The sequence below is a fragment of the Strigops habroptila genome, chromosome 5 (assembly GCF_004027225.2).
Source record: "Strigops habroptila isolate Jane chromosome 5, bStrHab1.2.pri, whole genome shotgun sequence".
Taxonomy (NCBI): Eukaryota; Metazoa; Chordata; class Aves; order Psittaciformes; family Psittacidae; genus Strigops; species Strigops habroptila.
The window spans coordinates 25,745,203-25,772,270 of NC_044281.2; the positions used below are offsets into that span (position 1 = coordinate 25,745,203).

A 27,068-nucleotide genomic window follows, 5' to 3' on the forward strand; every position below is an offset into this window, starting at 1 on the left:
GAAACAACTCCTGCAGCCTCATGTGCTGTCTGAGGCTGCCTGCACGGGGCTGACAGACACTGGTGGCAGCTGGGGCCCGGTGGGGCTGGGTGGGATTTCTCCACCAGGTCCTGAAGGTCCTTGTCCCACCAGCAGCCTCCCCCAGACCCTCAGGGGGGTTCTAGGAGGTTCCCCAGCATCCCCTCAGGAGGAGCTGAGCCTCCTCAGGAAATCAGCCAGGCCACCAGTGTCCATTCCCAGCATGGGGGGCTGAGTAACACTAACTGGGCAAATTGAGAGGAACTGTGTGATTCAACTCGCTCACCTGGGAAAAATTAGCCTTTTTCACACCGGTCCCCCCTTTGAAAGGGGTAAAATGGGTGCTAAGAGGTTTCAGGGCAGGTAGCTTACTGTTTGGCTGCCTGGGAAGGGGGAAGCAGGAGTCGTTGTCTGTTACCAGAAATATGGATAGAAATAAGCAGGTGCTGAGCTGTGTCTAGGTTGGTCTGGCTCTGGCTCTCTGCTCTCCCTGGAACCTTGGCCAGGGGCTATATGGCCATGCAAGAAGGGCCTCACACGAGAGCAGCATGGAGCATCCATGAGAACTGCAAGCAGGTCAGTGACACAGCAGAAATTAGATTGGTTTTTTTCTCTGAGGAATTTTTGTTGTTATATTAACTTCTTTCAAACCTGTTCAAACTATGCATCTAGAAAAATCCTTTCACAAATCATCATCTACTTAAGCTGGTTTTGGTTCAAATGTTATTCCCTTTGCCACTGAAGGTAAACTTTGTTCATAAAGTGCTATTATCCTTTAAGCTAGAGGGTTTTGTGTTTGATATCAAAGTAGCCTTTAGGTTGTTTGCTACTTATGTATCTTGCACTGTAGTATATCATTTTAAGAAGAAATTGACTTTGGCAGAATTATTTTCTTCAAAAATATAAATGTTGATTTGTTTGACTTAAAATTTTATAGATTTGCTAATAATGCATTTTCTACAGGAAAAAGTAATAGCTTGTCAGGCTGGCTTTCCCCTTCAGAAAGGAGTTCTGTAGTGGTTTTTTTTATATACAGTGTGATTGGCTCTAACTGGTTGTTTTGTGATTTGCTTTTGTCGTTAAAAAACAAACTGGGGCTTTTTAAGTGTTAGAAGGAAAAATGCACAGTTTTTTAACTATTGACTACCTAACTGTTAGTGTCTATCACAAAAATGTTATTTACTTGTTTAATCATGGTAGATTTAACCCTATCTACCGACTCCTCCATTGCAAGGCTTGAGAACATGAAAGCACTTGCTGAGTTACCTAGTCCTCCTCTCTCCCTTCTCTTCCCTCAGCTGTCACATCAGGTAGTTCTTTTTAAGTGTGTTGTACTCCATCTTTACAGCAGTTGTGTAGTTTGTTCCCACTATTCCCAGAGGATGGCTGCTGCAGAATACGGTTGCTTTTACAGGATTGCTGATGAGCCATTTGCCATTGGTACTGACTTAGGATAAAGTCAAAAACAATGAGCTACCACCATAAGTTCAAACAAAAAACAAACCAGGAAAAAAAAGAAAAACCAAACCCTTGTGCCAGTTATCACAGAGGTTCATCACCAGTGCTATGTTGGTTAAGAACCATCTTCTAATTTCAAATCTAGTTTATTCATGGCCAGCTAAAGTCTATTTGGTTTTGTGCCAAAATTCTTTTAGTCCTTTTTTTTTTTTCTCTCAGCTTTTTAACTAACAGCAATCTTATCCTCTCTCAGCTTTTGTTATAGGAGACTAAACAAATCAAGCTTGCTTAATCTCATTTCATAAAATAAGCTTTCCACTGCCCTGATCTTCCTAGTAGTCCTTCTTTTCTACCTGATCTAGTTCCAGTTAATCTTTCAAATGCAGGTGACTAGGCTGTATGCAGTGCTTCAGGTGAGCACTACCTGGTGCTTCACACAATGCTATTACTTTGCCTTGTCTATTCCTTGTTGGAAGTTACCCTAGCTGCCTTACCCTGGTGATCCATAGTAATTGTGTTTTAGCAGGGCCTCTTCATTGATGTTGAGAAATGACACCAATTAGGCTTTTTCTAGCCCAGAATGCTAGGGCTTGTTTGGTTGTTGTGTTGGGTTTTTTGTTGTTGTTGGTTTTGGTTTTGGGGTTTTTTAAACTGGCAGAAGTTTAATGTGTTGTGCTCTACTTTGTATGATCCCGGAATGTCTTCTAAATGTTTTTTTCTGTGCTACCTTCAGCTTGTCATTGCAAAGTTTTGGCTATTACTTGAAATTACTTGAATCAGAATGATAAATGTATCAATGTCAGACATATTGTTTCACTTAAAATAGCCTTCATTGATTTTGTGCCAATTTTGTTTTGGTTACATTTGGTAGAAAGTCCTTGCTACTGTTGTGGTCTCATATTCTAGAGTTCTGAGCTGGAGTGGAGATTAACTAGATTCCTGGAGTTTAGAGCTATACCAGATTTTATTTTATTTCTACTTCACCTGATTTTCATTCTCTAACATTATTCCTATGAGCTATCTTCCTTTCACCCTATGCTCAGTATTGCCATTTTTACTTAACGCAATGTATTAATTTGAGGTTGGGAACGTGTTTGCATTATCCTTAGTCTCTACTGCATTTTTTTATTTATTTTTTATTTTATTTAACTGGAGGAAAAAAAAACCCACCCCAACACATTCATCCACTTTAATATTTTTGCAAAGCCTAACATAGCTCCTCTTTTGCAATTCTTACTTTGCCCTTGTACTTCTCAGATAAGGACTGATTACCAGAGAAAAGGGTTTTTTCACATGTGTTACTTCTGTTTCTTTTTTTGCGTGTAACACATTTCTTGCAGTGATAGTTCATCTGGTTAGGCCTGGAGTACCTTCTTCTGGATTTCTTTTTCTGATGTTTGGAACACAGATTTTTGACCATTTTAATATTCTTGATGTGAAGTGTTTGTAAAACTTTGCTCCCTAGTCAATCTATTAACTCCTTGGTCCAGCTGACATGACTACACCAGAGCATGACCTTTTGAAATTGAAACCTTTAGACCTACTTCATTTGGAAACCTTTAGACCTACTTCATTTGGAAACCTTTAGACCTACTTCATTTGGAAACCTTTAGACCTACTTCATTTGTTCTCCTGTTTAACTTAAATCAGTTTTGTCTGACTTGATCCAGAGCAGACTTCTATAACTGGCTTATTTCTAACATTCTCATTACTTATCAGTAATAGAGTATAAAACATCTTAGGACCTCTTATTGTTCTGGTGAGGATTTAAATGCATTTTACGTTGCAACCAAAAATAACTGCATATTACTGCTACAGATAACATTTGTAGTCCATTCCGTCCTTAGTTTTGTAGTTATTAACAAATGCACTTAGCCACCACCCCAGGAGAAAAAATACCTGTGTCATGCTGCACACAATGGACCTTGATTTAGGGAATGCCAGAATCTAAGAAAATGTTTTGCGTGCTTTTCTATGCTGTAGTGAGCCCTGCTAAGAGTACCACCAGAGTTAAGTTGTTTTGTTGGTGTTTTTTTAAGAGACTTGAGCACCTGTAGTTCAGCTCCTCTGAAAATCAATTTCTTGGCCTATAAAATGGATTAGTCTCTAGCCAATCTTTAACTTGCTTTTGCATAGGTATGCATATGTAGCCCACTACTCACTGCTATGCCTCCCACTCTGTCTCTGCATCTGGCCAACAGCGGATATGAGTATGCTACAGCTGCTTGCTAGGGTATTTAACTTGAGGTGTAAAGGTTTGTCAGAGCCCTGGAGGTCCCAGGTAATGAGCAAGATGATGAATATTACACTTCCAGAATTGTATGTACTTGCATTCCTAAGGACAGCTTGTGATGGGGGTGCGGAGAGCACAGTTTTCTTTTATCTGTTCTAAAGCTCGCAGCACACTTTTCCAGAATTAAACTATTACAAAATACATCAAAAGAGACTTCACAGAAATATGTCTGTCCTCATTTTCATGTCTGCAACAAAAAGACTGGGATAATGTTGCACAAACGAGTTTAACATTTAATAGATGATGAAATAACATGGTTATGCAATAACTGTGTTCAAGATGGAGATGAAAAACTCACTACCTCATACCTCATAGCACTCAAGTTAGTGTGTAAACTAGCTTGTGTATCTATGCATATAAAACATGAACTAAATTACTGAGCAATAAAACTAAATTATTGCATTTTCTTCCTACATGATGGTTGGCTATTAGAACAGATTACCCCTTTTCAGAGGTGCTTTGCATAAAAAAATTCTTTTACATGTAGAACCTTTAATTTTCCTTCATTTTCTTATTAAAGGAATTTTTAAGGAGGGTTTTTTTTTTGTTGTTAAAATTATTAATACATTATTTTCTTGGGAAAAATCCTGGACAAATCTTTTCTGTGTAAACAATATATACAAGGTAAAAATGCACACATCTTGCCCATCACTGAAATGCAGCAATTTCTTGAGTAAAATGCGAGATGACTGATCAGACAGACATGCTGATTAAACTCCCTATGCTTTTATTACCTTGAGAGGCATCAGCTCAAAGTTGACTATGGCTGTGATACAATGGCCCAAATCTACTTTGTTTTGTTTTGCATAACATCTAAAAGAATGTGTGTTCAATGTTTTGGTTTTTTTTACTTATTTACTACTTACCCACCTTGTGTGGTCTCTTCAGATTTTGTCATCTGAACCTTTTCATCACAGACAGAAAACCAAAATTTCCATAACTTGCTCCAAGGTACTCCCAAGCCTCTTCCCAACTGGTTTTGAATCGTACAACTGCATTGTATGTATTTAGTTGATAACAAATCAACTAAATTTGCTATCAACTAAATTTTAGTTGATAACTAAAATTTGTTAGAATTTGAATTTGTAAGCTTTAGGACCTTTTGTAATTAGAATTTGCAAGCTTTAGGACATTTTTTGTCCCAGGAGAAATTCTACCATCCTTAGGGTTGCTAGAAAACTTTGCTGATTTCTAGCTGAGTGGAATTTCAAATTAGATTGTGAACTTAAGGTGTGTGAAAGTATTTTAATAGCTTAAAAGTATAAATGTAAATCCACATGATCCCATTAACCAGCAAACACAATTAGCCATGTGGAACACTAAGTTTATACAAGTTTAAGTGTTCTAGGTAGAATAAATATTTTCTCCCTTACAGAATTAGGGGGTTTTGTGAGCTGGTATATACACAGCTATGATGATTCACAGTACCTTTTCTAATAGGGGTAAAATACGGGTATCATCTATCAGTAGCGGTAGAGTTTACTAGTATTTTTACTTATTTTGATATCTACATGCAGGAGAATGTGCTTGGTCGCTTTAGAATTAGGTAAGTTAAAACAGTTTAAGAAACGTTGACTGTCCATTGAGGAAGTAAGACCTGCTATAACACTTCCAACTTACTTAACTCTAAAACAAGATTGTGGCACTCTGAGTAGCCACAATTCTCAGAGAATTTCAGTACCTGGTTTGTAGATACATCAACAACCATTTGTTTCTCAACCAAATGATACAGTTAAACTACAAAAATTAGCTGCTCCATCTGGTCTAAATTCCTTTCTCAATCTTTTTATAAACCTATTGATGTATGTAGGGTATCTGCTTTTGATCAAGCATAACATTTTACCCAAACTCCGTAAAGTCAGCCTGAAGACCATAATTAGAAATGTGATTAGCTCTCTTCATAAAACATTTGACACCTCTACTGGAATGTATTTAGCAGCTGATCCTTTTTAAAAAAAAAAAAAAAAAAAAAAAAGAGGAGAAATAAAACCCACCTTATTTCTACTTTTCTACTTATCTGTTTTATCTGGAACACATTCCCTGGGCCTGCTGGTGCAATATATATTTAAGGAAATTGTAATCTTGCAAAGGGAGAGGAATTGGAGGGGATGGAGGAACATGTAGGTCAAAAAAAAAAAACTTGTTAATGTTCTCAGACCCATGAGCTCAAGTAATTTGTGATGGAAACTGGCTATACAGTTATTTTCTTTTGAAAAAGTTGACACAATGAACTTAATCTTGTTGTGAAAAATGCATGTAGGGGCAAGTAAGATTATGACTGGGTTTGTTTCAGTCTCCATCAGTGAATTTCTGTGGTAGGCTGATACAAGAAGGTGTGAGCAGTGGTGGGCCTCCATGTGTGTGTCATTAGGTGGATGGTCACCAGTGGCTCCCTGTAGGGTAAGACAAAGTAACAAAAATACAGATGGGAGAAATGTTTTTACTTGCACAGCCAGGAACTCTACTACAAGAACCAGTTTTTCTCTGCTGTATTATCAATGCATGCAGAGGGGAAACTTTTGCCTTTTTTTCTAATGCCTTGTCAGGCAGTTTGCTGTCACCAAACATGCCATGGTGGTTTCTACTTTCTTTTAAAAAATGGTGACTCAAAGGTCCCTATTCAGATAGCTAATTAATAACTCAGTAGTGGCATATCTGTAGCTTTTCCTACTCCACCTGAGTAGACCAATCTCTACTTAAGATCTAGGGTGGAAAGGGGATGTTGAAGGAGTTACCCCCACTTTTTTTTTTTTTTTTTTTTTCTTGTAGATATAGAATGTTCTAAAGCTTTTTCTGGGGAAAAGAGAGTAGGTGGGAACATGATTAAATCTGAACACTGACTGGGAGAGCTGGGCTCCAGGCTTTGGCAAGCACCCTAACCAGTAGACTAAATCAGTTCCTTCCTTTTTCTTCCCTCTGGCATGGTGCATTTTTATGCAAAAGAGAAATGCCTTTAAAGGAGGGAGTGGAGATTTCTCCCCCACATAAGCATAGCCCAGTGATTAGGAACCCTAATAAGAAGTAAGAATTGTAGGTTTGAAACCTTTTGGATCTGGGAGTTGGTATGTATTCCTCTGTCTCAAGACAAGTACTTCAAGCAAAGAGAAAAAGTGCAGTAGATGATGGTAGCAGCTGATCTTTCCCTGTAGGAGAAAATTCATCTCCACCAAGAGAGGATTAAGGACTGTGAAATTGCACAAGAGGGGAGACATTTGGCTCCCTTAAGGTAGATTGGCTGTGTTTGAGAATCTGGGCTGGTGTTCACAAACTTTAGTTAAACTAAAACATATTGCAGCTGCAGTTCTAGGTCTTGTGCTGGCTTGAAAGGATTTTAGGAGTGGGATCGCCTGCCTTGCTCCGAGTGTGTGTCCTCACACCTTGGCTGGCTGTGCCAGTCCCAGCTGAATCGACCCCTCTACACCCATGGTGGTGGATGAACTGCAGAGGTGGCCCTTCCCAAACAGGGTACTTTACCTCGAAAAAGCCCAGTGGCTGAAAACGGTTCTTATCCACGAGGGCCAGGCCTTTCCCTGCCTGGTCCTGCCGGCAGGGCCCCGATGTGGCTGTTGGTTGGGCCGGGGCGCAGCGCTGCCCCGTCGCGTCCCCCCGAGAAGGAAGACGCGGAGCAGGGAGGTGCTCCGGCCTGTCTCTCGGATCCCGTCTCAGCCGAGAGGCAGAGCGCCGGGAGGGGGCCTTGCTGAGGCGTTGGTGCAGGGTCCCGGAGGCCGAACCCGGCGCGGGGCGGGGTGCGCCCTGGGCCGCGCGGCATCCGTAGGAGTTGGGCGCAGGCAGGACGCAGCTCCCGGGTTTTCTTCTCCTGTCCTTCCTCTCTTCCTCCCAGTACAAATAATGCTGGTATCACTAGCAACTGATGCGTTTAGCTTTGCAAAACCTCTTAGTGAGTAGCAGCTTACGTGCGTAAAAAGGCTGGGCAGCCAAGCATCGGGTACAAATGCTGAACCTACTGTAATCCGAAGGACAGGTTCCTAATTACCAGCATTCTGCTACCCTGCCTAAACCGGTCAGCTCTGCATGTCTCCTGTAATCTAGAGCAATGATTCCTATTCATTTTACAAGACTCTCGCGTCACTGAAGTACCTCGAGGTGAATCCGTAGGACCCCGCCGGCAGAGAAGACGCTGCCGTTAGGTCTGGCGGTAACGGCTTGCAAATGGCAGCGTGAGGGCGCGCCCGGCCGCTCGGGGGAGGGGGATGTGGCCGAAGGCTTGGGCTGCGCAGCCCTGGTGCCTGGGTGCGGAGTGGGACGGAGGGAGAGCGCCCCAAACATTCAGCCTTTAACGCTTTCAAATAATGATCACGGGGCTGCCGTGACAGGTGAAGGAACTGGAAATTAGCTGATACTAAGTGAGAAATCATTCATCTGTTTAACGCTGGTTGGTTTCCTTAAGGTGATCGAGGAAAAAGGGAAGAAGGGTTTGGGGAAGCTGGAGGCCGTGTACTCACTTCTAAATTGCATTGAACTTCTAGTTATACATCGAAAATCCTTTCCTAAAAATAACTGCTGTCCATCCAGTAACGTAAATGACTCGTAAAGTGTTTCTTAGTCTGTTCGATCTCGATCGCCCAGTAGCATTTCATGCCTCCCCTCTTTTCAAAACGATGGGAAAATGTGGTGTTTGGATTTGGACTAATTTTTCACCAGCGATAAAGGGGCTGTTTTCTGTAACAGTGTAGATTATTAGAAACTTGTGATTTGCAGTTCGCATTTGCCATCAAGATCACAGCAGGGGAAAAAGGAGACTAGAGTTTAAAGTAGCTTCAGTAATTCCTGTTCACGGGTTTCATATGCCGATGGATTAAAAAAACGCTTTCAGAGCAAACTTGCTAGAGTGTAATATACAGTGACTTCAGAAAGTGCAATAAAATCAATTAATGTTGCAAAAGCATTGGCCAAAAAGAAAGCGGTGAAAGGATTTATGGAAATGTAATGGATTTATAGGCATTTACCCTGCGACTTGAGAAACAGCAATGGGAAGCCGAGATGGTGAAAATAATTAGTCCCGCAGCCTCAGTGAATATGGACAATTTATTATTATAATTTTATCCTTTCAGTGATTATTCAAATTTATTTTTTAATTTTGTGATCTGAAGCGCAGGGGGATTAATCTAAAGTTTGGGCTCGGCTTCCTCGGGGGCTGGGTTTCCTCTTCTGACATTTTCTCTCTTTGCAGAGCAAATCTGTCATTTGCCAGGGCTTCTCCACACAGAGAGCTCATTCTTAGTTTTTCTGCATGTGTTTTAGGCACTATTATCATTGGCCTTAATAAACAGTATGACCCCGCGGATGGCTGTTTGCCTCCCTGTGCGCTAAGGATTTCTCTCCCTTCTGGTTTTCGGATGCTTTTTAACGGACACTTTGGAAGTGCCGGGGTTGTGCCGCGGCAGCAGAAGCATACCCTGGCTCTGGAGCAGAGTTAGCACCAAAAACTTTTCTGCTTGCACTCAGAAGTTTGTAGTCCTGTTATTACAGCAGAAAAGAGACGTCTAACATGGAGTAAAGATTACAATTTCCAAAAGTCAGAATTTATTGCAGTTAAACTGTGATAAGATCCCATCTGTTATGAACACATGTAGCACCAATTGTTTTTCATACAACTGCAATTTATTTACCCTTCAGAGTGAATGAGATTACAAGTGTGATTTAAAAAAAAAAAAAAAAAAAGTACACCAACACCACCACGGTTGTTTTGTTTCGTCCGGCCTATCTGTTTTCATCTGGCTAAATCTCATTTATGCTGCAATACTTCCCGTCGGATTAGATCGGAGATTCCCTCTGTCCCAAACAAGCGATTTTTATCGTTCTGAGGACCGGCACGTCCGATGCCGACGGAGGCGATGGCGGTGCGCAGCCGGCAGCCCAGGCCTGGCCGCGGGCAGCGGGGCCGGGGCCGAACCCTTGCCCGGGGCCCTCCGCCCCCGCGGTGCGCGGTCGCTCCCGCCGCAGAGGCACCCGGCTCTGCCCCTCGCCTCCGCCAGGGACGCGGCAGCGCCGCCTGGCGGCAGGCGGGAGCCCGAGCCAAACCTCGCAGGGCCGCAAAGACAAAGGGAAGAAGCCTTCTCTTTCCTCCCGGGCAGTTGAGCTGCGCGGCAGTACGGGCCTGCGTGGGTCTCCACGTAAAATGTGCCATGCTCTGGCCTGCGCTTCAGGAGAGCAGTAACCTTTAACTGCAACGAGAACCTGAAACGATGGAGGGGGAGGGGAGATTTTGTGTTTCCATTGGTGGTAGTAGTTTAGGAGCAAGGAATGTGCCTGCTCGTCGTTTTACCCCATCCCACAGAAGTGGTTTGGATCAACGAGCACGCGCTTCACAGAATAAAGCAGGAAAGATGAAGCACTTAACAAAAAAAAAATCTCCCACGTTCTTGCCGCGATAGCCTAGGAACCGTAATCTAATTTTGTTCTCTTTCAAACTGTTTCAAGACATATATGTGTGTGTATATCTGTGTATATATATCCTCCAGGTTTCAGTGGGCGTCTTTCTGCTGCTCTGTTATCATTATTTTGTGCCTTGATGTGACGTTGAAGACAGATGACAGCATTGTCAGGTTGTCTTTAATTCATTTGAAGATTTAAAAAAAAAAAAATACACACAAGGCTTCTTAACAATACTCAAAGCCTGAACGGATTTACTTTTTTTCACATAGGGGATGGGGTGGCTGGGAGGGGGGAGCATTTGATGAATTTCAGACATGAAGAGAGAACAAAGTCTGTGCATTGCTGTGCATGCATACACGCACAGAACAAGCGGCCGGAGGTGGGATTTTTGCAGCAGCAGCACCTGGTTGATCTTGATGGAGAAATACCCAGCATTAGAATAGTCTTTTCACGTTCATGCACAAGCCCAAATGTATAATCTGCTCAAATTTCAACCCCGTCACTGCTGCCAAAGCATTCCACCTCCAGAGAGGTGGGAGCATACGGACCCAGGGTCCATCTTTCTTCTTTTGACACCTTTATGCTTCATCGCAACACAATCTTACCTTAAAAAAAAAAAAAAAGAAAAAAAAAAAAAGGCAGTCTGCCCCTAATTTTCTAGGACTGAGCTGAGAGAGAGATTTAGCAGGGATTAGACATCTCCGATCAGGGCCGATCACTTGCCTGCCGCAGGTCTGTTCGTGAAGCAGTGCGGGCTGTGCTTCGCGGTGCAGGGAGAATAGGGGGGGCACAACCTGGCGTTCGAAATGGCCAAAAATATTCTCAGAATCTGGATGGGAAGGTGATTTGATGCTGGTAACTCTAGCGATTTTCCAACTTTAGATTAGTTCCTTTCGGAGGGGGGGAGGGAACCCCCACACCACCACCTCCCAAAAAAAGGCGCGTGCACACACACAAAAAATACCCCCAAACCCAAACAAACCCCCCCTAAACCGCGCTCTACTGAAAACCTGTAGCACGAGCCAACACTATTACAGCAAGGCAGCATTTCAGCATTGCTCTCCGTCTTTTCTAAATCTGAAAGAATTAAGTTTGGTCCATGTTTTTGCAGAATAGGAATGCACATATGCGCTTGTTTCGGGAAGCTTGGGCCTTCCAGGGACCCACTTGCCTGGGTGATTTCGACTGTAGATGTGAGCAGTCCATTGCGATGATGGGAGCGGAGGCTCAGCCTCGCCACTGCGCTGCGTGTACCTTGCTGGCTGTGCGGAGGGTAGCTTCAGAGACAACGATGGGCAGCGGGTGACTTCCCGCTCTTAGAAAATGGAGCTTCTTATCGCTGAAGAAAATCTTCCCGTCGTAACGGCATCCCTGTATTTTAGCTCTAGCATGCGTTTTGCACTCTAAAATCAGGCAAGCAAACTTATATGTATGTGTTTGGAGTGGATATGTACGCATAAACCAAGATGCATATGCCCATATAGGCTCAGATATATTACAGAAACTCCTTTGCTGTCTGTGGAGTCTGGTGTTTTATTGTTTCATAAAACTAGCTTAATTACATTTCCCCGTAGATAAGATAAACAGAACCTTTCTTTTCTAAGCGTTGCTTATCAGAAGTATTTTGTCGAAGTGGCATCCAGAGTAAGCTTTTGATAGGAGATGGAAGCACATTCTTTTTTTGGTTTTTCAGTTGCACTTAGCATCTGACAAGAGTTGATTTAACTATTACATGCGTTTATCTTTAATGTTCAAAAAAGATTTGTGAGAAAGACGACTGTTTCATTTAAACTAATGTATGCCTGACTCTGGTCAGATTCATCAGAGTTTCAGGTTTTGATGGGTTTTGCCCTTCTGTTGCTTGTCGTCTCGAGCTGGTTTTTCACTGTGAAATTATTTTAGTTCGGTGGCATGGACCAGCGGCTGCTGTCAACTCCACGACTCATCCAGTTAGTAAGAACGGGGAGGGGATGGGGGGGAAATAACAAATGCGGCCCTTCTACCTAAAAACATTAGTGTCCATAAGTCAATCTGTATTAGGACAAAAAAGCAAATTTCCTAGATTAATATCAAAATCCTAGGTGACATTTGCCAGGTCAAATACTTAACAAGCCTGGAAGAAAGACTTCCTTACCCCCACTCTACATATAAAATAACCTATTTTAATTTTTCATTAATCTCGGGGGCTTGTATCCGAGCAAAATAGTAACGTTAACGTTAAGCATTCACTTCATCACTCGGATCAGAAATCTTTACGTGCATAACTTTTCAGAGCTGATATGCACAAGACTGCCATTAGTGCGCCAGGGCACAGAAACCCCTCTCGGCTCTTTTTCAAGTAGTCCCTGCCACACCTGGTGGGTTACATCAGCGAGGGCTGCGCGGCAGCTGTTAGGGATCTGTGTAAAGTGTAAAATACGTGAGCAGAAAAGGCGCGTGTGCGGCGGCGGCGGTTTTTAATCGCGACACATCTGTAATAGTTGCTCGCACACGCAGATGGAGTCTGAAATGTAATTTTCCTCGAATTAGGGGTAGTTGAAACAGTGAAGCGGGCAGGCCGGCCGGGGGCTGCTTGCTTAATCGGCCTTTCCCGCGCTTGCTGGATGAATCCTCTGCTACTATCGCCCCTAGCCCGACCAGCAAAGCCCCTCTTTCGTTTACTTGCCGCGTTTGTATCTACTTTCTATTTTATTATTAAGTTTACGTGGTGCAGTTAGCAGTGCTGCCTTCCTCTCCCTTTCTCCATCTCATCAGTTCCTAACGAGAGCTCGATTTACATTCCCTAAAGCGGAGATACGCAACGGTCCCTTTCCCGTTGAAGGGGGGAAAAATACGTTTGGTTAAAGCACAAAGCACTTCCCGTGCCGCTGTCGGATCAGCGTCCCGAAAGAGCCGCAGCGGGGCCCAGCACCCGGCGTCCACGGGCGCATCCTGGCCCCAGCTCCTGTCCCAGCCCCGGCAGGCGCGCTGCGCCGGGTGCCGGGGCAGCCGGGCGAGCGCTGGAGCTTCATTAGCCTGCTGCTTTTGTCTCCTTTTGCACATAAACGCTAACTTCCACTAATTATCGGGAGTAAATGTATTAGACTAATTAGCATCTGAGCACCACGGGAAACTTTGGACAGTAATTATATTGTGGGAGATACAGAACGCGGGAGAAAACCCAGCGATTTGTCAAGCAAAGTCGCCGCTTGCAACTTTTCCCCCTGCCGGCGCGTCGCGCTGGGGCCGGGACAAGGGCAGCCCGCAGCGGGGAGAGGGGCCGGCCGGGGGACAGCAGGTAGTCGCCCCGCCTGGGCCGGCTCTGCGAGCGTCTGGCACGCCGCGGGAGCAAAGCCTTTGGCTGGCATTGCCTTTACGGGCTTGGGTACCGCTTTTCCGACTATCTCGGCGGCAACCGTTAGTTCTGGCTTTCCAGTCGCAGCCCCCACTCCTACCTGCGTGCAGGACGACGAACCGGAGTCGGGAGGCGGCCCCGGGCGCTGGGAAGCCTTGGCTGGGGAGGTAGAGACGCGGCGGCGCGGGCAGGGGCAGCCCTTCTCGGCATCACGTCGAGTTTGGCACCGCACTTCAGTAAAGAGCAAACTCGGAACAAATAATGGATGGACTTCTTGTTTTGCCCCTTCCCTTCCTTTTTAAAAGAAAATGAGTTCTCAGAGCTGTCCGGTTTTTAATTTTGTTTTGTTTTTAATGTGATGATCGTTTGTGCTGCGGTAGGAACTGAAGAAAGAAATTGAAAATAACTGGATGAGATCAAACAGCGCTTCCCTAATTGCTTCTGAACTTCTCGTTTGGAAAAAGAGACGAATAGTTATGCATTACACTAAAAAAAGCTTTCAGATAATCTCCTTACTCTTTTACAAGTAAGTCCTGCCTTCCCTGTTTCTTTCTAAAGAAAGAACAAAGTCTTTTAATTGAAACCCAGATTTAAAAAACTGGTTTTCACAGTAAAAACATTTAAAAAAAAAAAAAGTTAATCTTCCTTCGGAAAGTGAAAGACACATAACTGATTCTCAGTTTTCCTATTTCGTCCCTATGAATTCTACCGAAGGGAAAAAAAATACTCCTGCCTGGTTTTTTGGGGGTTTTTTTTTTTTTTTTTTTTTTTTTTTTTTTTTTTTTTAAGAGCGCCCTGGGGTTACAATAAAAAAAAAAAAAAAAAAAAAAAAAAAAAAAAAAAAAAAAAAAAAAAAAAAAACCTTTGGTTTTTATTTTAAATTTTAATTAAAGTTGAATAAAAGCTTAAGGAGAAATTAGCAGTTGCCTCCATCCAAGACCTACTTGGGTTTTAGAACAGAATCAAAGCGTATTTAAAAAAAAAAAAAAAAGTAAAACCTTTTAATACATCAAATATACGGAATTTTAATCTTGAAAGCGATACATTGTCTATTTTAGTACATGACGTAAACCTTAACCCTTTTTACAGGGTGGACTTAAAAATTAAAAATAGTTAAGTGTTCCTTTTAAAGAACAAAATAAGGCAAATGAGGTTTTTGGAATAGAACTGTTTTTGTTTTTCTTCCAGAATACATACAAAAAAATACCAATTCTCTTTCAAGGGTATACACCTTAAAAATAATTGCAATTTGAAATTATAACTGACAAATTGCGAGTTGTTTTTTAGTAACAAACATGCATGTAAATTTTTTTGTTTCAGTGAGACATTAAATAAGAACGTACAATACAATCATAGCAATTTTAAAGTAACATTAAAGAGAAGACCTCTATCTTTTTATTTATATTCTACAATGGGTGTTCCACTTTTACCTATTGAGCTCAGTTAAGTAATGCACTTTATGATTCGTTGTCCCGCTTGAAGCTAACATAAATAAATACAGTGCTCACGGATCCAGTCCTCAAATGAACACTATTTTATAAAAAGTCTGATTTTTTTTGTTTTTGTTTTTTTGTTTTTGTGGGGTTTTTTTGTTTTTCTTTCCAACTTTTATAAAGTTTTGCAGGGCTTCCTTCCCTCACCTCTAGACTCTGTGTTGTGTGTCAAAGCCCTGCTGCCTGCGCTCACTGGTACCCCAGGGCCGAGGCTGTGGTGAGTCTCTGCCCATAGAGTGCGTAAGGGGAGTAGTAGGGTCCGGTGGCGGCGGGCACGGGCACGGGGGCCCCGGGGGTGGGCAGGGGGCTCTTGGAGTACGGGTGGTAGCGGCTGCCGAGTCCCAATGCATGGTGTGGGCTGCGCAGGGCCAGCGTGCCCGGGCTGCCCGGGGCGCCCGTTGTGGGGATGTGCATGTGACATGCCATGGCCGCGGCCGCCGCGCTGGCCAGCGACGAGGAGCTGGGGTAGCTGGAGAGGAGTTTATCGGTGCCCGGGAAGGCAGTATGGGTCCGCAAGTGGCTAAGCAGCTCCTCCGAGGTAGCGAAGCGCTTGTCGCAGGGTCCGTTCGCTGACACCCAGTTGCAGATGTGTGGCTGGGGGTCGTTGGGGAGCATGAAGCCGTAGGGGTACAAAGGGTGGCCGGCCAGTGAGGGCGGCGTGGCGCCAGTCAGCGAGGAGTGGACGCTGTGCAAAGGGTGGGTGGGGTAGACGAGGGGGTATCCGGACTTGAGTGCCTGGTCATGGGCGCAGGAGGCGCCGGCGGCTCCAGCCAGGTGGCTGGCGCAGTGGTAGCTCAGGCAGTACGGGTCTCGGCACAGGCTCGCCGTCATCACCGACGGCGGCGACGCGCCCGCCAGCGGGCTCGACCCCGCCGGCTTGCTGCAGCCCAGGCTGCTGGCGGCGGCCAGCTGGGCCCCCACCAGGCTGGAGGATTTGGTGGGGTCCAGCGCCACTCCGTGCGGCAGGAACTGGGGCGGGTAGCCGGCGTAGGCTCCAGCCAGCGTCCCCGGATAACTCATGCCCGCGGGGGGGAGGGGGAAGACGGTCTGGCCCGGCTTGTAGGGGGAGACGGGGGCCACGAGACCGGAGCCCAGGACGGAGGTGGAGGAGGTGGCAGTGGTGCTGCTACAGGAGGAGGCGGAGTCCGAAGCGATGGGCTTGGAGCCCGGCGTGCTCTCCTGGTGCTGGTTGACCTCCACGTTAATCCCGGCACAGCTCACGCTAATCCGGCTGTGGCTGATGCTGGTGGTGCCCGGGCCTCCCTCCGAGCCAGAGTTGCCGCTCTTTCCACAGCCCTCCGAGTCCTTCTTGTCCTCTCCGCCTTTGCCCTCGGCCGGCAGCAGCCCCGGCGAGCAGGCGGAGGCGCTGGAGTTGGGGCTGCCTGTCCTTGGGGTGAACGGCTGGCAGGTGGCGCTCGGCACCCGGAATCCCGACTTCTCACCGGCCGCGACCCCCGCGGCGGGGGCGCCCGCGCAGCCCGCCGCCCCCGGCTCCTTCTTCTCCGCGCCCGGCTTCGAGTACGGCTTGAAGCTCGACTTGTCCTCCACGCCGATGTCGCTGAGCTTCAATGGGCCCGACTTGGAGTCCTTGTCACCTCCGGAGCCATTAGAGGTGACCGAGGAGAGTTTGGAGGAAGGGGACGGGTCCGGCTTCCCTATCTGCGAGCAAGTTTGTGCCAGAAGGGCCAGGGGACTCTTCTTCGCATCCAGCTGCGGAAATCAGAAGGACAAAGAAAGAGGTTTAATCGGGGACCGAGAAAAAGCCCGGGGCGTACCTAGGACACTTGTCCCGTACGGTTTTGCCGAGAACATCTTGGAAGCAATGAACAATTTTGCGCGCATTCATCACCCTGACAGCCCCTTCCCCTGCGTGCACCATGTTCCACAAAGCCTTTAAAAAGGGCTGGGGCTTTTAGTATCCCCGCAAGCCCACCGCGGCCGCCTTCAGTGTCCGCTGCTCCACCGGCGGCCCGGACAGCGCGGAGCTCGGCTCCTCGCCGTTCACTTCCCCGCCGCTCCGGCCGTGCGGGCGGACAAACCACCCGTGGACTGCAGCGGCTGCAGCATTTCTGCGCCCTGACTGCTGACACTATTTATAAACAGAGCCCGAGTTAGCCGGCTTCAGGGGAGAGGGGTGTCCTCGCTCCGCAGAGCCCTTAATGAAATCACTCGTCCCCACGGACACACCCTTCTCACCACCCGCTCCCTTCGAGTTTCGGTCTCGCAAACAGCGAGCGACGAACAGGGGGACCGACAACCTCGAAAAGAGAAAAGGGACGAATAGGGCCCTCAAAGTACAAGCGCGTGTCGGTACTTGAAAGGGAACGGTGGGGGAGCTGAAATAGTTATCCTCCTGCCGCACCCAGGCGTGAGCCTGTCCCTCTGCGCCCCCCCCCACCCCCCCAACCGCTCCCTGCAAAAGCAAGGTTGTTCGGCACTCGGAGAGGTGCTGGTTGCGTAGCCGGATCGTGACCCCTGAGCGGGTCGTTTCTTTCCACTCACCCTCCAATCGGGGGGGGGGGGGGGAAAGAAAAAAAAAAAAAAAAAGGCTAAAAAGAGCAAAACCAAAAAGTTAATTTACACAGGAACGAGAAATTATCCCAGTAAACATGGAAACAACGATCAGGAGCGGTTCCTCCCACTAACTCTAGATCAAAGCAGCCCATTTCCCGGTGCAGGAGCGTTTCAAAGCGCAGGACGGTGCCGAGGGAGGCTGGCGGGGCCGCCATGTACGGCGAGTGCCCAAGCGGGGAGGGGAGAAGGAACCAGGGCCGGCTCCGAGGTCCTTACCTCGATGGGGCTGACGGGCGTGGAGGGTAGAGGCTGTAGGTATTCGGGGTGTAAAATGTGTCCAGTCCGCGCCGTAAGCATTTTCAAGACTTTGATGGGAAGGCGGTTGGCTTGGCGTAGCGGGTCCGAGGGGGGGACGGCGTGGAAGCAGGGCTTGGCGGCGGCGCTGCTGCCGTTATTCCCAGCGTGCCCGTTCGGCCCGGCGAGGTCGGCGGCGCTGCGGCGGGGGCTGCCTCCGGGCTCGCTGAGGCTGCTGCTGCGCTTACTATTTCTTATAGCAGAAAGCGAGGGCGATGTGATCATGACCCAAAACCTCGCATGAAAACTGGGGCAAGTGGCGCCGCTCGCACTCGGAAACGTTCGCTCGCTTTCTGTGGGCGAGGAGGGAAAAAAGCTGCACGCCCCCCGAGCAGGAAAACAAACATAAAATGTCCCGTGTCTCTCTCTGGCGGAGAGGGCGTGGGTGCGGAGGGGGAGGGAAAGGGGGAGCCGGCCGGAGAGAAATAAGAGGAAAAAAAAGCCGAGTAATCCTTGGGCTGTGCTGGGGGCGGGGTGGGGGCTGCTAGCGTGTGCCGCGGTCCCCCTCGGCCGCTCCCGGCTCCGCCGGCTGGCGCGGCGCGGCGCGGTGCGGAACGGAGCGCTCGCCTCCGCCGCTCAGCTGTGCTGCGAGCCGCTGCCCATCCAGCCCGGGATCTGGCAGAGAAACTCACTTCAAAAGCATCTGAATTAGTCTGAGATTAAAGCCTTTGCCGCCTTCCAATCAAATGGGACCCCGAGGTGATTGGAGGGTCAAGGGGATGTGACGTTCCCTTTTCTGGGGCTTTTTTTCTCTGTTTTTAATGGTCTCTAGCTCCTTTCCCCCCCCCCCCCCCCCCTTCTCTTTCTTGTCCGCCTTCCTTCTCCCCTCCCCTCCTTCCTTGTTTTCGCTCCTAGGACGGGCTGGGCGTTAATTCTGTGTTTCACATCACGCGCTGCGAACGTTTTTCTTCCTCTGCAGCCGGCGCGGATCGCCTGGCAGCAGCGGGCGCCCATGGGGCCGGGGCGGCCGCGGGGCCCCACCGCCCCCCATTATCGAGTGCAGCTCCGCCGCACGCACAGCGGCCCGAGCACGGCCTGCTGCCGCCCGCCCGCCACGCACGGCGCTTACGGGCCCAGCCCGCGCACCCCCTCTTCCCTGGGGCAAGCCCGTGGGGACAGCTCAGTGGCCCCCGCCGCGCCGCGTCCCTTCCAAGCCCCGAAGAAGGGCGCGGGCGCTTTTCTCGCCCCTCCCGCCTGACAACGCGGGGCTAGGCTCAGACGAGAACCTGCAGAGCGGCGGCCTGCACGTCGCCGGCGGCGGCGGGCGGGAGCTGAGGCGCTGCGGCGCGGCTTGCGGCGGCGCGGGGAGCACGGCGGGATTGGGGGAGGCCGGTCGTCACACGCGGGGCTGTCACGCACCGCTCGCCGCCGCCTTTCGGGTCTCTCCGCCCCGCCGTCAATTGTCAGTGCTCCCCAACCGCAATCAATCAGTTATTTGTCAGCCCCTGTCAATCCGCCGTTGATTTATGTCAGCTTTTGTTGCTGATTACAAGCCTGGTGTGACTTGAAGGGGGAAGGAGAGAGAGAGAGAGGAAGGAAAGAAAACAGAGGGAGAGACGGGCTCCTCGGGAGAAAAAGCCATTCAATTTACGGAATAAATCCTTCGAGTAAACTCGATTTGTGTGCCAGCACCCGGCAGCCCTCCCCGCACCGCGCTACTTTGCGCGGAGTCCGCGGTGTGGGGCCGGGGAGGGCTGCCGGGCTCTCTTTCCCTTGCCCTCCTCGTCCTCTTCGAAGAAGAGCCCTTCGTCCTGCACCCGCCGGGCTGGTCCCGTCGCCGTCACTGGGGGCCCTGGGGAGGCGGCCCCTCGCCTTAGCGAGTGTATCGTATCGGTTCGCCATTTAAGTGTTTGCTTTCGGCTAGGCTGTCTTGAGAACCTCGTGGGTGTGCATACGGGATCCACCTGGGCGTTATACGCATCCTGCTTTGTGTTTGTACGCTCCCGAAGCGTACTGAGTCTTCTGCCCCCAGCCCCGGTTTTTACCGTGCCGGCAGACGCCCCGAGCGGAGTCCGCAGCTCTTCTGTCGCTCCCCGGATTGCCTTTTTCTTTTCTCTTTGTACTTTGAATCCCACTATCCCCCCACCTCCTCATCCCATAACATTTTTTCACAGGCAAAATGTGTTAATCAATCTTTTACTTTTGTTTCCGGATCTGACATGGTGGCCCACACAATCTACAACATTAACAAAAAGGTCACTTAGAGATAAAACACGTTTGACAAGTGAAGAACAAGGCAAGTGCTTTAGGGGTCGCGTCCAATTCCTGACCTGGACTCCGACCAGAACAGGCGCTGATCCTGGAAGGGGTGGGCGAGAGGAAGGACTTTCACTTTCTCGCATTTATATCTGCTGAACCAAGTCCTTTTTCTTCCCTTGAAATACCGATCTCCCCCAGTCCCTAAACAGATGTGTCAGACAGCCTTTAATGATCTGCTCTTCGTAAGAGAGACCTCGTAAGAGGTAGACATAAGGCAGGTTTCCTAGATATGTGGTGTGTGTTCCTCCCCCCCCTCCCCCGGTAAAGCGGTACCCTTTAAATCCTGCAGCCAAGTGAGTATATCTGCTGTCTTTTATTAAAACCACTTTACTTTTTTTAACGTAGTGTATAGAGCAGGGTAAATATGTGGAACTCCTCTAGCTTCAGAAAGATACAATTAATATTAACAAACTTTTTAATTTCTGCATTTTCTGTGAAAGAATAAGGCTTACTGCCACAACTTCTCAGTGGAAAGTCATAAACGTACTTTCATTTTGCAGTCTCCGCGGTCATCTTACAAGACCGTGAAAATTAAAAGGGGGGTGGTGGTGGTGAAAGAAATTTCGCATAAAAACCGATATCGCAATAGGACTGACAGGATCCACAACTTGCCCTTAAGGAACTCCCCCCCACACACACACTTCCTTTATATAGAGTGGAAGTGACTTGAATCTGCCCCAGGTTTTCCCCCAGTTCTTTCTTTTGTTGTCAAGTCCAATTGATAAATGGAGTGCAGTAAAACTCTGGAAGGGAAAGGAAAAAAAAAAGGGGGGGGGGGGGGAAAGCTGAAACCTTCATTTGTGTTCATTTGCATTAAAGTGCTTGGAACAGCTGTTTTCCTTACAGGACCGGGGAGACTCCTATCTGTTTTCTCGTTGTATTTATCCTGCCTCCCAGGGTGAAAGACTAAAGATTAATTGTCTTAAGGTAGAGTCAGCTTTGGGAAGGCTCCCCCCTCCCCATTTTCCCTTCCCTCTCTCTTTTCTTGTAGAGGTGAGGGTGATTTCTGGAAAGGGTTGTTTTACTTGTGAGCCAGGGAAGCAAAGGCGATAGCCTGTACCTGTGTAAAACAGGCAGCGCACCGATGGGAAGAGCGGAGGGAAGAAAAGGGGGAACAGCACGAACCTCGATCTTTCTGGCTGAAGTAGAAGCATCAGAGAGGGTAATTTAATTAGTAACTTCAGAGGACAGCTTTTTCTGTTCCCCCCCCTGTTTTTTTTCCACTCAGCCTTTGAAATGAGATTTAAATCACACTCAGTACTGTATGTAGAAGCTTGTAAAAAAATCAGCCCCAAGACATCCCCTTCCCTTTGCCCCCTCCAGAGCGTTTCTGAGCTATGAGAGCTTATTCACTGCGCTCAACACACACGGGAACCGATTCCCAGCGAGGGTTTCAGAGTTGGGATACACACGCGTAGGGGCGGGCGGGCGGCGGGGCTGTAGCTTGGAAGCGGTGCGGAGTTTTTGTTTTGGCTGCTGGGGGCTCCTTTCCTCTCTTGAGCCGAAGAAGAGGGATTCCGTCCCGGTCGCGAGGGACCTTTGCTTGCCGAGTCCGTGCAGGCGGTTTGCTGTTTGGCATTTACTTGTGTAATCTTGTTGAAGTTTTGGTGGCTGTTGTTTTTATTCTCCCTAAAAAAAAAAAAAAAAAGAAAAAAAAAAAGAAAAAAAAAAAAAAAAGGCAGCAAACCACCAACACAGGAAAAGCGAAGGGTTGGAACCCGTCTTCTTCCTCTTAAAAAGGAAAATTGTAACTTAAAAAGAGGGAGAGCAAAGGAGGAATTAATTAACAAGTGCCAGTCCACACTTTCCTTTACCTACCAGCTATTGGCAAGCATGTCAAGTAGATTTTATTTGCACACAATGGAAATGATTTATTTTCTCTTAAAAAGGAGTGGGCTGGCAGATATTTGAGGAGGAGAGGAGAGCGAGAGAGGAAAAAAAGTTTGAAAATGCCTTGAACTATTCACTGTCGAGATGGCTAATCAGTATTGAGGCTCGAGGGCACTCGGGCAGCTTTTCAATGCGGTTTTCCTTTCATCTCAAGCTGGATGGAGGCGCTCAATTAAAAGCCTATCAGTTTGTAAGTAAATCAACGCCTATCAAAGTTGTCACATCAAACAAAACGATTATTATTGCAGCCCGCCTCCCCTATTAATCTCCCTCTAAAATAATCCGCTTGACAGGTCAGGCTGGCGAGCTGTAAACCCTGGTCAGGATCAACCAAAAAACCCGGACTGACTGTTTTTCTCTCGGGAGAGGGAACTGCAGGAACATCGGCACCAGCGTGCCCGCTCTGCGAGCCCACTCTCCTGCCATTTACGTGTCAGGTTTTGTAGATCATGTTGGAAAAGGGCGTTTAGTCTTTTAAACTGAACGGCAACAACCCTACAGGCCCTTTAGATTTTTTTTCTTGTTCTTTCCACCCCCTCTCTCGTCTACCGTTTAGAACAAGGTTAAGCTTTTAATTAACAGAAACGTAATTGCTGAGTTGTGTCTGGGCTATATTTCCACGCATAACGCAATTCAGCTACCTGTCTGTCCGTCCTGCGCGTCAAATTTATTTGCTCTGGTAGTGCTTGCGTTTCACTATCCACCTCAAGGCTTTTATGAAGATATGCATTGCAATAGGTTTTTGTAAACGGTGCATCCCTTTTATTTCTCTCCCCCCCCCCCCCCGCCCCCTTTCTCCCAAGAATGATAGTACTTCGGATAAGAAATGCGATGGGTTATCAGAAATACCGTACCACCAATTCATACATTTGGGCAGAAGCAGTATTTTTTTTTTTCCTTTTCTTTTTCCGTAAGACGAGACTGCATGTGCTCAGAGAGTAGCTGATGTATCTGCCCAGGTATCCGGCGGAGGGGTAGGGTACTTCTTCCAGAATGTCATTAAAGCAAATACTTTGAATGCTTGCCAACAGAAAGAAAGATTTGCAAACCTCTCCCCTGTTTGCATAGTACTTTAAAATATTTACCCTTATGATTGTAATTACTTTCCTAATATATATAAGCAATATATATTTTACTCTGCATGAGATATAGGTAATGGTTTCATAAGCATCGATAATTTGAGAGCCATCTTCTAAATAACAGCCACGTTTAACTGAATGTGAATTTTAGTTATCAGTGGTCTTTTTACTAAACGAGCAGAAAATCACTTTTCTGTTTGTTTGTTTGTTTGCTTACTGCTTTCGGAAATATACCTTCTTCTAAAATGTTTTCGAATAAGTTTGTCTGATTTTGTTCCTTTTGTTACGCTGAGATAAGGAACAGATTAATGCACCTAATAAAAAACCCCAAACCTCTCTAAGCCCTTTGATAGACTCCCCTATTGACACTGTTTCCTGTAAGAGTGCGAAAATTTTTACTCTCGTGTTGAAACCCTCTTACCAACAGCTATTTTCCAAATCTATCCTCTTTTATGTTTGAGGTGTTTCTTATGCAAACAGCTTTTATTTTAAATAAGCCTTAAGGTAACTTTCTAGAGGGCGAGGGAGAGAGCAAGTCAAACGGGTGTGGTGGCACTGGAAAGGCTGAGTATATTTCCTCTTAAGTGCATGGAGATTTTTAGTGCCATTTCATGTTATTAACCGTACTACGATTAAAATGATCGAGCCCAATGCGAGTGAACACGTTTCCCAATTCATATGTATGTACTCGAAATGGCATTTGCTGCCTAGGCTTTAAGAGTGGAAAAAAAGAGTCTTTCAGCATCTGTAACACCTTGGTCTGATCACTGAATCTCAGCAATCATAAAGGCATCTCTGTGTTTATCTTCTGCGAAAGGCTGGAGGCTACGAGGGAGTATTATACCAACTAAGCACATATTTGGTTACAGTAATCCCTCAGAAATTAACCGTGGCACACAAATGGAGGCGATCTTTAGCTTCGTCACTTGGATTCCAAATGTCGAGTGTTTATTGACAACTTTGTTATGGAAACTGTGCGGATCAAGCAGATGCGTCTTCAACAGCGTGAGGAATAGCGTCTTTTGAGATGCGAGGATAAGTTTCAAGGATATGGCTGGAAAAGGCATTGGAACCCAAATAATTAACCTTATCTAAACACCCGAATGACAAATGAACAATAATTCTTGACGCAATTACAAGACGGCTACGTTTGGGCAGGGGGCAGGGGCAAGGAGAAGCATGTAATACATCTTAGCTATCTTCTTGAAAGAGTCTAGGTCCGCGATCCGAAAAGGTTAGAATAATCTTAATAACTATTAGCTTGTTTTCAGTCATCCCTAATGATGCATTTAGGTCTCCTCTAATCCCCACTGCTTTCATCTTTAGCTTTTTACACCCTAAAATTAATTCCACCTAAAGTACATTTTTCATTTTGTACTGTACTAGCGACGTGCAAATAATTTACATCAGCGTTCATGAGGACTGTCCTGAAGTGATGGATCATTTTGTTGAGTTGCAGTAAAAGTGCAGAATGATCTATAATGATGTAATATATACATTAAAAGGGTGTCTGGATGATCAGAGTTTTGCTAAAAATGTAAAAGGGCTTTTTGATTGATAACAGGGTTGCTGTTTTTCTGCAAAGGCTGTCACAGGCTGACACAATGCTTGAGTTATTAGGGCAGAGAAGGGCAACCATAAATTTCCAACGTCAGGCAAAAACTCTCTTTATTGTCTATATGATGGATGGGCCTCCGTACTAGACACCAAATACTTCGTATCACCCTTAAATGGGAACACATTTTTCGTGGCCATAATTCATGTTTTTTAAATAGAAAGTTTGAAATGCCTGCTTATATTTCACAATCCTGACATATTTATGAATCACTCCCTGCATGCAAATATAATTATTTAAAGCACTGAGGTGACATATGGGTTAGAAATGTACCAAATGCTGTTAGTGGAGTGATTTTTTTAATTCCCTAAATTGAACACCATAGAAAACTCTGCCTGTCTTTTCAGATCAATAAAGTCGAAGGTGAAGTTTTACTGATTTTGTCAGTGCCACATACAGATATTCGGTTTTGATTAGGTGAAGCTGACGAAAGGGAGTCTTTTGGCAATTACCATTAGGTTAATGAAAGAAACACTCATCTTTCTCCTGGCACCCCCTCGCAGGCACACGCGCTTTTCACCCCTCTCTTTCGAGCGACGAACTACCCGGAGGTAAATTTGACAGGCGTTATTTTTTTTTTTTCCCCCTAGAATTTATTTTCCGTCCAGCAGCGCTCGTCTCGGGAGCGCCGGTCGCCGAGTGGCAGAGGGGCTGCTGAGGAGAGGGCCGGCCGCCCCGGGACCGGGCCGGGCCAGGGAGGCGCCAGCCGGATCCGCGCTTTCCCGGCGCGGCGCTGCCGCGGATACCGGCCCCTCTCGCCCCTTCGCGGCGGCCGGAGACGAGCCCGTCTCTCGCGGCGTTTGCCCCGAGCTGCTCCCGGGAAGCTGCCGTGGGCAGAGAAACCCACCGCCTCTCCCCGCCGGCACCGCGCCTCCCACGCCGCCCGCCCGCCCGCTGCCCAGCGCCCACCGGCAGCACGGGGCAGGCGGCGGCGGTCACCGTCCCAGCGGCGGAGCTGCCCTCCCTGCCGGGCATGGCGCGACGTTACCTGCCGACTTAGGCGGCGGGCTCGGTTCAGACACACCGACCAGCGGCAGCGCGGACTAGGCGGCCGTTCCGCGGCTGGTTTTAGTTAATTACGGGGAAAACCACCCCACCCTCTCGGCGGGGAGGCCCAAGCAGCAATGCCTGCAAAAGGACACAGCGCGGTGCCGCCGCCCAGAGCCCACGGGCAGCCTCACGGCCGCCGACACTTCCGCCGGGGCGGGCAGAGCCGCCCGTCTCTGCTCCGCCCGCCGGCTGCGCCCGCCCCTGCCGCGGGGTGGGGGGAGCCGCGATAGCCGGGTGGGAAGGGGAGACGTGCCCGGCCCGTAGTAAGTACCGCGGGAAAGCGCTGGAGTGGGTCGGTGCTCGCGGTGGGGCTGGCACCTGGCGGGAGGGACTCGCCGGTGTAGTCCCGTACCTCTTGGCGGCGTGCGGTGAGCCTCGGGCTCTGCCGCAGCCTGCCCCGTGCTTTGACTGGGCTTCTCCTGCCTTGGTGGGTGTGCCCGCGGAGTGGGAGCCGCGAGCTCAGCCTCAGGGTCTGGCCCGTAATGCACACCTTTGTGTTTGATTGAAACTTAAGTTGTTTTCAACAGAGCTCAAACGATAGGAGCATCAAAACCACTTAGTGTCTTTTTTCTTTTCCCGTGGACTTGTGTGTAAATGTGTAAAATGTTTGCACTAGTCCAGACTTACTATAGCAGGCTGACTCTTTGCCCATAAAATGTTAAATCAACCATGACCAGACTCATTTTCCCATGTCAGCCAAGAGGACTCTGTAAATCAACACATTAGGGCTTAGCTGGGTAAGAGCTGCAGGTGCTTCATGCAAAATGGCCCTGACAGCCACTCTCCTGGTGCTGTGGTCGTCAGCCTGTGGCTGACTGCAGGATTGTTATGGGGCAGCGAGAAACCTTGCAGGTAGAATGCAAAATCACTGGCAGTGCAATATTCAAGAGACTGAGGACTGGCACAGTGGAAGGAAGTGGTAGAGGTTGTTTTACCTTTTGATGTGATTGTGTTTTTAAGACTCACAGGTGTTTTTGCAAAGCCTATCCCACCAGCCTGAATCACTTAGATGAGCCTGTGCCTCCTGTCAAGGCCTTGTATGTGGGTTAGAGATGCTCTGCAGGCACTTCCTATTATCTCAACATGGAACCCATTTGGAAGCCATTGAAGAAGGCTCATCTCAAGGTTATGAAGGGGTGTGTGATAGCTATACCTGGATGCAAATGAGCACAGTGGATAAACACAGCTAAGAAAGAGTAGCTGGAGCCAGAGTCACTGTGCAGAAATAACCACGACAAACTCCTTTCTTTGTTCAAGAAACAAGAAAAAAAAAATCTTTCCCAATTCTAAAAAATATGCTGTATTCTGTAAAAAG

At 47.4% G+C, this 27,068-nt stretch overlaps 2 protein-coding genes and 1 long non-coding RNA gene across 3 annotated transcripts in view; 1 reads left to right on the forward strand and 2 right to left on the reverse strand.

The window, feature by feature from the left end:
- Positions 1–13,824: 13,824 nt before the first annotated feature.
- ZNF503 (zinc finger protein 503) lies at positions 13,825–18,511 on the reverse strand. Its single transcript, XM_030485897.1, has 2 exons — positions 17,783–18,511; positions 13,825–16,702 (listed from the first exon to the last, which is right to left on the reverse strand). The coding sequence occupies exons 1-2, from the start codon at positions 18,083–18,085 to the stop codon at positions 15,182–15,184; spliced, it is 1,824 nt and encodes a 607-aa protein (XP_030341757.1). The 5' UTR covers positions 18,086–18,511; the 3' UTR covers positions 13,825–15,181.
- A 5,499-nt stretch (positions 18,512–24,010) lies between these two features.
- LOC115607960 lies at positions 24,011–25,834 on the reverse strand. The gene is made up of 2 exons (XR_003991405.1): positions 25,692–25,834; positions 24,011–24,142 (listed from the first exon to the last, which is right to left on the reverse strand). It is a non-coding gene; the product is annotated as an uncharacterized LOC115607960 (long non-coding RNA).
- Positions 25,835–25,969: 135 nt separating this feature from the next.
- The window catches only part of LRMDA (leucine rich melanocyte differentiation associated), a 709,877-nt gene continuing 708,778 nt past the window's right edge, over positions 25,970–27,068 (forward strand). Inside the window, exon 1 of the mRNA XM_030485900.2 lies at positions 25,970–26,016. The gene's annotated coding sequence lies outside the window, so the exon portion shown is untranslated. The remainder of the gene's footprint in view (positions 26,017–27,068) is intronic.